Raw genomic sequence first — 8926 nt, 5'->3', positions numbered from 1 at the left:
CCATTAGGTACACCGCCATTTTTAGGTGTACCTAATAACAGGGCACTTCATTAGGGAAAAGTTATGGTCAAAGATTAAATGAAAGTGAAAAGTGCCACACCCGCCCTCACCCCCACTTTCTGATTGGCTGTTTGATGTGTGACGTCAGTCGGACACTCCATTAGGTACGCCGCCATTTTCAGGTGTACCTAATAACAGGCCACTTCATTAGGGAAAAATCATGGTCAAAGCTTCAATGAAAGTGAAAAGTGCCACACCCGCCCTCACCCCCACTTTCTGATTGGCTGTTTGATGTGTGACGTCAGTCGGACACTCCATTAGGTACGCCGCCATTTTCAGGTGTACCTAATAACAGGCCACTTCATTAGGGAAAAATCATGGTCAAAGTTTAAATGAAAGTGAAAAGTGCCACACCCAAACAACCCCCCACTTTCTGATTGGCTGTTTGAGCTGTGACGTCACACCGACACAGGTGTACCTAATCACTTCATTAGGGAAAAAGTTTAAGTGAAAGTGAAAAGTGCCACACCCGCCCTCACCCCCACTTTCTGATTGGCTGTTTGATCTGTGACGTCATTAAGACACTCCATTGGGTACACCGCCATTTTTAGGTGTACCTAATAACAGGGCACTTCATTAGGGAAAAGTCATGGTCAAAGATTAAATGAAAGTGAAAAGTGCCACACCCGCCCTCACCCCCACTTTCTGATTGGCTGTTTGATGTGTGACGTCAGTCGGACACTCCATTAGGTACGCCGCCATTTTCAGGTGTACCTAATAACAGGCCACTTCATTAGGGAAAAATCATGGTCAAAGTTTAAATGAAAGTGAAAAGTGCCACACCCAAACAACCCCCCACTTTCTGATTGGCTGTTTGAGCTGTGACGTCACACCGACACAGGTGTACCTAATCACTTCATTAGGGAAAAAGTTTAAGTGAAAGTGAAAAGTGCCACACCCGCCCTCACCCCCACTTTCTGATTGGCTGTTTGATCTGTGACGTCATTAAGACACTCCATTAGGTACACCGCCATTTTTAGGTGTACCTAATAACAGGGCACTTCATTAGGGAAAAGTTATGGTCAAAGATTAAATGAAAGTGAAAAGTGCCACACCCGCCCTCACCCCCACTTTCTGATTGGCTGTTTGATGTGTGACGTCAGTCGGACACTCCATTAGGTACGCCGCCATTTTCAGGTGTACCTAATAACAGGCCACTTCATTAGGGAAAAATCATGGTCAAAGTTTAAATGAAAGTGAAAAGTGCCACACCCAAACAACCCCCCACTTTCTGATTGGCTGTTTGAGCTGTGACGTCACACCGACACAGGTGTACCTAATCACTTCAATAGGGAAAAAGTTTAAGTGAAAGTGAAAAGTGCCACACCCGCCCTCACCCCCACTTTCTGATTGGCTGTTTGATCTGTGACGTCATTAAGACACTCCATTGGGTACACCGCCATTTTCAGGTGTACCTAATCACAGGCCACTTCATTAGGGAAAAATCATGGTCAAAGCTTAAATGAAAGTGAAAAGTGCCACACCCAAACAACCCCCCACTTTCTGATTGGCTGTTTGATGTGTGACGTCAGTCGGACACTCCATTAGGTACGCCGCCATTTTCAGGTGTACCTAATAACAGGCCACTTCATTAGGGAAAAATCATGGTCAAAGTTTAAATGAAAGTGAAAAGTGCCACACCCAAACAACCCCCCACTTTCTGATTGGCTGTTTGATCTGTGACGTCACACCGACACAGGTGTACCTAATCACTTCATTAGGGAAAAAGTTTAAGTGAAAGTGAAAAGTGCCACACCCGCCCTCACCCCCACTTTCTGATTGGTTGTTTGATCTGTGACGTCATTAAGACACTCCATTAGGTACACCGCCATTTTTAGGTGTACCTAATAACAGGGCACTTCATTAGGGAAAAGTCATGGTCAAAGATTAAATGAAAGTGAAAAGTGCCACACCCGCCCTCACCCCCACTTTCTGATTGGCTGTTTGATCTGTGACGTCACTTGGGCACTCTATTATGACATTGATGTTTTAATTTGTATTGTCTTGCAGTACACATTCACTATCTTACTGTTGGAAAAGTTCTTGGTTCCAAATGAGTGGGGTGACATATAAAATAGAGTCAGAGTCCAGGTAGGTTTTTATATAAAAATAATTTACTTGAGGTGAACAAATAACAGTAACTTAGTAATAAATAGCCTTCAGGTAAGAACAATGTTTCCTCAGTCTCACTCCAATCCCCTTCTCGATTAGAGTTTAAATAATTTGACTAGTTTAGTTGTGTTTTATGGGTCGTTACCACCCTAAAGTTACTGTTAATCTTGTTGGGTTCAATTACCTTCCAAAGTTAACTTTGTCTCTCCTTTTAAGTTAGAGAATTAATTACACAATAATTAGAATTTACTCTTTAGGATGACAAGGCAATGACTGTATTTTTCTCAATAATCTTTTTTTTGTATTGAATTGAGTAGAATACATTTAAAAATATGGTTAAATTTCTTTTCAAAGAATGTCATTCCGAGTGTCCGACGTCATAACGCAGTACATCAGAAGGAATGCAAAACTGGCACATGCACACATGACACAAATGTTAAATACGAATGATTACTTCCAGTTGGTTGATGTTTCTAATATTTTGGCTGTCTTGGTTCTCTACACAAGAGGGTCAAAACATTAGAAACAGCACTCACAACTCAATCCTTTAAAACAATCAAACAAAAAAAGACTTTGCATGAGCCATTGTGGATGAACCTAATAAAGTGGCCGGAGACTGTGCTTTTTTTTTTTTTCTTCTTCTTAAATCTCCCTGCTGCACGTGAGCGAACGGCAAACGTTGTGGCTACAAGGGCGTGGGCGGGCGCACGTGCGGGTAGAAGTGGCGCGTTGTCTCCTCTGTGTGGTCCGGGTCATCGGGGTAGCGCGTTCGCAGCTCATCGTTGGCAACGTAGTGCGTGTGGGCAAACTCGCAAAAGTAGCGGCCCACCTCAGGGTGCCCGATCTCCAGGGGGGCTGGATGGAGCTCCAGGTTCTCTGAACAAAAAAAATAGGATTAGTCTTTTAAAAATAAAAATATGCACACTTGAATTTAGGGTCTTTAGTTACTTAAATTTAGGGACTTGAATCATTTAAAATACGGGAATTAAAAAAAAATCTAAAATCCAGAGAAGGGAAAAAAATATATATGTTTGTGGGTAAAGTGAGTTTGTGTTTGTGAGTAAAGTATACACCACATATAAGTTTTTATGTGAGTACTTTGTTACTGAGTAAAATATACAGCATAATGACAAACCCAATATTCATCCGTCTTCCGAACCTCACGAGGGTCGCTGGGATGTTTCGGGATGAATCGGATCGCTTTACCTTGCGCGGCATATCGGCAAGTGCCGTCCTGCACCAGGACGTTGAAGAAAGGCTGCTCTGCTCCATCGGGCAGCTGGTGGACCCTCATGGTGGTGATCCACTCCTGGCTCATGGTACACTTGGGGTCCCAGCCGTAGATGACGCAGTTGTAACCCGACCTGCGACGCAGGAGAGGTGGGCAAAATGGACAAGAGTGGCTGGCTGGGGAGGCGCTGCTGAGGTTGCCCCCGTAACGCACCTCTTGTGTTTCATGACCAGACCCACGGAATAGCGGACGTCCCGGTGGTCAGCCGCCCCGCGCTGCTTCACCTCGGGGGCGGGGGGGTGCTTCTTGTGCTGGATGTGTTCCAGCGTGTGCTGCACCAGGTAGCCCACTGCGCCGTGCTGAGATGGGTCCAGCGCCTGGATGTGCTGTAGGATGTCCAGAACCTGCCCAGGACCGATCGAGGGAGGGAGGGAGGGAGGGAAGAGCAACGTCGGTGAGAGCAAGTACGCGTGAAGCACGCGTGAGAGGAAGCACCTTTTCGGGCCAGATGCCGAGGTGGAAATAGAGCCTGGCCTGCAGCAGAAGGTAGGGAACGTTGTCGGGGTTGATGGTGAGGAAAAGGTCCAGCGTGTCCCTCAGGAGCTGGTAAGACTTCTCGTTGTTTTCCCTCCACAAACAAAGCAAAAGAAAAGCAGCATCTATCTACTTGGTCTTCTTTCTCGTACTGGCCGGCACGTGGCTAATCGATGTGTCGCCACCCCATGGCCGGAATTCTGCGTTGCAATGACCCGACAGAGTTGTGGCGCCCCCCCCCCCCCTTGATGCTTTGACACGCACACACCAAACGTAGACAATCAAATGAACCAGTACCCTCTTTTCCCGATGTTGAGCAGGTTTCCCACCATCCTGAGCAGGACGTCCACGGTACCGATGCCGGCGTAGTAGTCGGCGCTGGCCTGGTGCCCGATGAGGTACTCGCACTCTTTGGCCGTCATCTGCTTGCCTTTGCCGAAGGCGTCGATGTACACGTAGTCGTAGATGTCGTCGCTCCTGTGGAAGGAAAACGGGCAGGCGGTATTGAGAGTGCTGAAAACCAAGCGTTGCCTTCGAGTACCTTTGTTCGCAGCTTTGGCACCAGCGCAGCAGGAAGTGGCTGGGGAAGTTGACGGGCTCCAGCTTGACGCCCAACCTCTGGGCCAGCGTCATGTAGAGCACCGAGAGGCTTATGGGGATGCCCTTGCGGCGGAGCAGCACCTGCGGGATGTCCAGACAGTTCTTATACCCTCGATCAAATGAGTCATTTTGATCACAATTAATATATTCGGTAGCCAGCCACGCTTTTGTTACTTTAGAAGAAGACATGGTCAAAAGTGAATAAAATACAATATCAAGAGGTCAACAGGTTGCATCATGGTTGCGACTCATTAGTCTGTGCAGGACTTGGCCACCGGGGGGCAGCGTACTAGCGATAAAGCTAAAAAGCTTTTTTCACAGAAGATAAACACAACTGTCGACAAATTTTTATTTTGTCCATCTGCATGTGTTGATGCACTGTTTATGTACAAAAAGATCATAATTGCACCTGTCAATGTTTTTGGTCAGCCTGGCATTTTGCGTCACGTGTTAGCATTAAGCTAGTGGCTTTAAAAAAAGGTTGTGTGGTCTTTCCGCTTTGTGTTTAGTCTGACAGCTGGAAATCTCCTTTGTCAATATCTTGAAGTCTACCTGGTGGATATAAGAGTTGAGCGGGTTGTAGTAGTCCACTTGGTCGCCTTTGAACTGCAGCTGGTCGTACAAGGCGCCATTGAGGGCGCAGAGGACCTGCCGCTGCAGCTCAAAGTCCTGCAGTGGAAGACGCTTGCCCCCTGTGAGACGACAAAGTGTGTATCAGCCCCTAGGACGGACATTTTGACTGACTTTTTCTTTTGCCAGGTCACCTGGAGCCACGCAAAGGCTAGGGTGGGATGGATTCTTCACCCGCAGAGTCTTTTTGACTTTCTCTGCGATGTCGTCCAGTTGCGCCGAGATCCCGTCCGGCGTGACATCGACCAGCGGGTTGCAGTATTGGTCCACCAGGATGGCACCTGGACACACGCGTGTGTAATTTTGCGGTAGCTGTTTGGACTGAGATGATTACAATGACTCATTTACATGTAAGATGACACCTTCTGGCCTCTGAAGGAACCCTGAGAAATTTTAATAAAATGATCTGGGAATGGATTCTAAGATTTAAACAAAATGGCTGACCTCCTTACGTGTTTTCAGTCACGCCATGGAGAGGCTTGCTCCAATGGTTGTTTTCTCACCTGCGAGCTCCGACTGCTCCTCGGGCGGCTGCTCGAGGAAGCTCTTGAGAGCGTGCAAGATGTTCTGTTGTCTCAGGAAGTAAAGGATCTTCTTTGCATAGTACTTCAGCGTCAGACTTTTCCTTTGTGGAGGCGAGGAGAATGCAAATAGGTGTTTCAGCAAATGCTCTTGTAATAGGAGAAGTACGGATCAAAATGAAAGATAACGGCCCGAAACGCTGGTACTTGTTTTTAACGTTTTGGGGAGAAGCAATTTTAACAGCACGAGTAAACTGGGGGTACTTCTAAGTCAAGAGCAATGTACTTGCAGTAGCTTACGTACTTATCGCCACGGACGAGAAACACAAAGAGGCGTCTAACCTCTTTTCAGTCTCGAGGATAAAGAGCAGCTCATCTTCACAGAAATGTTCAGGTATCCCCAGCGATTCAATCTCGGCAAAAGTGTCGCCCAGCACCTGGCCGATGCATGGCTAGAAGAAAAATCGGTTTCAAGGTACTCATTTTACTATATTGTGGATGTTTTTTTGTTTTTTACACATTTACCACAGCCAAGTCCCAAATTTAGGGCTGCGCAATAAGCTTTGCTACAGTAACATTAGCCCGTATATGGTGGTTGCCATTTAGTGTTAGCACTGAGCTAGTGCACATGGACTTTTGTAGAACAAAACGATTTTTTTTTTCCATATACAATGCTTCATGCTCTGTTTGTGTATGGTACTGCTCCATGCAACATTGAATTCTCTTCACCACTTCCATGAAGAAGCGCTGGGAGATGGACTCCACCGTCCTCCGGATTTGGATGCCCACCCGATGGCGCGTTTTGTACTCCAGCAGCCAGTCGCAGCTCTCGTTCTGCGGATAAAACCTCTGCAACCGCGGCCATCTGAAAAGTGGTGTGAGAATGGAACTGTAAAATAACCTTACAAATTTAAAGTGACAACTTCCCAATTATGTGAGCGTACTCCCAGTGGGTTTAATGAGTCGTTGGATACCTTTTTGTATGTGTATCCACACAATTTGAAGGGCATCAGATAAATTCTGCAAATACAATAAGCTTGTTGGTGAAAATGATATGTGTACAGTATTTTGCCTTGACCAAAAATTTGGTTATTTAGTTCTTTAGCCTCTGTTGAGAAGAGAAGGTGGATGAAAAGTGAAGATCAGTTTGATCAATTCACTCCTGAAACGATGCCTTCCAAGTTGATATTCAAGGTCATTGATGTAAATGTGTTTTAGAACTGGCTGCAATGGAATTTAATATGATAATAAATCAATTTGAAAAATATGGTTCATCTCTTCACAACGGTGAAAAGGTGACGGTATCATATTAACGTAAAGCAGTGACAGTGAATGGGCACTGAACCAGATAAAGGACACAAGAAAGACATTAAGATTCAGGACATTACTGATAATATTAATAATCCTAGAGGATTATTTTGACTATAGTCATAATAATCATCTAACAGCAATTATGCCGACCTGAGTTTATACTGGTGGCCCCACACCTTCCCTCGGCCGTGGCAAACGTCGCGCAGGCGCAGGCAGCAGCAGGACACATTACAAATGTCGACGTGGTCGAGCACCGGCAAACACAAAATGTGTTCCAATAACTCAGTGGGCAAATCGGTCAACTTCTCGCCGCGGCGGTCTCGATTTACGTGCCCGGCTTCACTGCCGCTCCCGGCCCTTATCCCGGTCGGGCTCGACAGCCGCTCTCCGGCGACACAAGTCGCCATCTTTTCTGTTTACCCCGATTACCTCATCGCCGTGGCCCCGCCCCCTTATGGCGCAGGGGGCTGGACAAAACGGGCGGGGCAGAAAGAAGGGATGTTTCCCGATTGGTTGCTTGCGGGAGAAGGCGGGGCAAGTTGCATTTATTGCCTAAATACAGCGCGAACTTAATCAAGGTTCAAACTCAAGAATGTGATGCAGAATTTACAGTAAAGTCATAAAAAAGTAGTTATCCTTTGACAATTAATGTAAAATGGTTAGGGTTAGCTACATTTTCCACGACGACCTGAACACATTGCACACAAAACAAACATTTCTGATCAAACAAAAACCCACGGATTGAATTTGCCATTATGGTAAACGTCACTAGATGGCAGCAGAGCGCTGTGGAGGTAATAATAATCATCGTCGCCATTCCACTATGATCCGAAAACTGCTGCATCCTGACCAGGGTAAAGCGGGTGTGATGATTCATCTCCTTTAGAGAACAAATAAGGATCTCACAATTCCTATCAACGTTTTTCAACTTTGTAGATCCTCAAATGATGGGCGTTGCAACAACAACAAAAAGAAAGTTGACTTAGTGCACAACAAAAAGATTATGTTGATGGATGATTTGAGCGGTCTTAAAACGATCTTTTAACAAGTGCGGCAAACCACAATTCACTTAACTCTCGCGACTTCCATCCCACAAAGCGAGATGTTGACAATCTTCGTGGCCCAGCTTCGTCTCATCACTTCGGACGCTCGGCTGAACTACTGGTATGGAAGTCCACGAAAGGATGAAAATGTTTGGCTTGAGTGAGCTCGTCCGACTTTAGTTGACAGGAAGACTTTCTTTTTTGACAGGTGGACAGGCTTCCAGAAAGACTGGGGAGTTCTGCCTCAGTAACGACCTCAAAAAGCTTCCCCCTCGCCTTTTTTGCCAATTTAATCGCCCGAGAAGCTGCGGTGTGCTGCCCGTAGTCAAGTCTCTGCTCCACAGCACACTCAATTTTGCTTTAACCAGCGCTCGGCTTTGATCAGAGGCGCAAAATAACGTTTTCCGTGGACATCTTGTTTTGGCCGTTGACTGAATTCGAGCCCATTTGATTTGCTTGCCTTGACCGGCACTCGCTGCTCATTAAGCAAGCCCGGAAACGTTGTCGAGTGTGTTTTCTAGACTTCTCCAACGGGGTTTGACTCCATGACGTGACAGGCCGCAAAAGGAGGTTGCACATCTTTGGCGAGTTCGTATTGAGCTTACATGCGTGTGTTTGTTTTTAGACCTACATAGTGTTTTGCCACAAAGAGTCTTACTCTCGTCAGATGGTCCATTTTGTCTTGCCGAGTGCTCATCCTGCCTCGGTGTCTTCTCCCCGTTGTTTGGTATTCCGAGAGCACGCCGCACCACAAGTGGCTTTTGACAAGGAGCTTTGGAGATAAAGCCACTCTTGGATCTTCTCTCTGGCGCAGAAGCCCGGTCGAGCGTGAGCTGAACGAATCCGGCTGTGTGGCTCTGAAATCGTTTTTTTTTTTTTTTTGG

The 8926-nt window shown here is 46.2% G+C and overlaps 1 protein-coding gene across 1 annotated transcript; it reads right to left on the bottom strand.

Moving 5' to 3' along the window:
* Positions 1 to 2158: 2158 nt before the first annotated feature.
* Positions 2159 to 7449, bottom strand: fbxo21 (F-box protein 21). The gene is made up of 12 exons (XM_085910040.1): positions 7150 to 7449; positions 6418 to 6553; positions 6031 to 6140; positions 5671 to 5792; positions 5302 to 5448; positions 5090 to 5229; positions 4479 to 4618; positions 4235 to 4414; positions 3899 to 4031; positions 3617 to 3807; positions 3379 to 3536; positions 2159 to 3048 (listed from the first exon to the last, which is right to left on the bottom strand). The coding sequence occupies exons 1-12, from the start codon at positions 7404 to 7406 to the stop codon at positions 2858 to 2860; spliced, it is 1905 nt and encodes a 634-aa protein (XP_085766166.1). The 5' UTR covers positions 7407 to 7449; the 3' UTR covers positions 2159 to 2857.
* Positions 7450 to 8926: the final 1477 nt, after the last annotated feature.

The sequence above is a fragment of the Syngnathus leptorhynchus genome, chromosome 4 (assembly GCF_054491065.1).
Source record: "Syngnathus leptorhynchus isolate UIUO chromosome 4, UIUO_Slep, whole genome shotgun sequence".
NCBI classification, from domain to species: domain Eukaryota; kingdom Metazoa; phylum Chordata; class Actinopteri; order Syngnathiformes; family Syngnathidae; genus Syngnathus; species Syngnathus leptorhynchus.
This window is presented reverse-complemented; position numbering and strand designations above follow the sequence as displayed.

What these genes read in the sequence shown, in the direction of transcription:
- fbxo21 (XM_085910040.1), bottom strand. Translation starts at nt 7,406, where the DNA reads ATGGCGACTTGTGTCGCCGGAGAGCGGCTGTCGAGCCCGACCGGGATA. An exon ending in AGCGCTTCTTCATGGAAGTG is followed by an intron (nt 6,141 to 6,417) that starts GTGAAGAGAATT and finishes TTTTTCTTCTAG; the next exon opens with CCATGCATCGGCCAGGTGCT. An exon ending in TCAACTCTTATATCCACCAG is followed by an intron (nt 4,619 to 5,089) that starts GTAGACTTCAAG and finishes GACATCCCGCAG; the next exon opens with GTGCTGCTCCGCCGCAAGGG.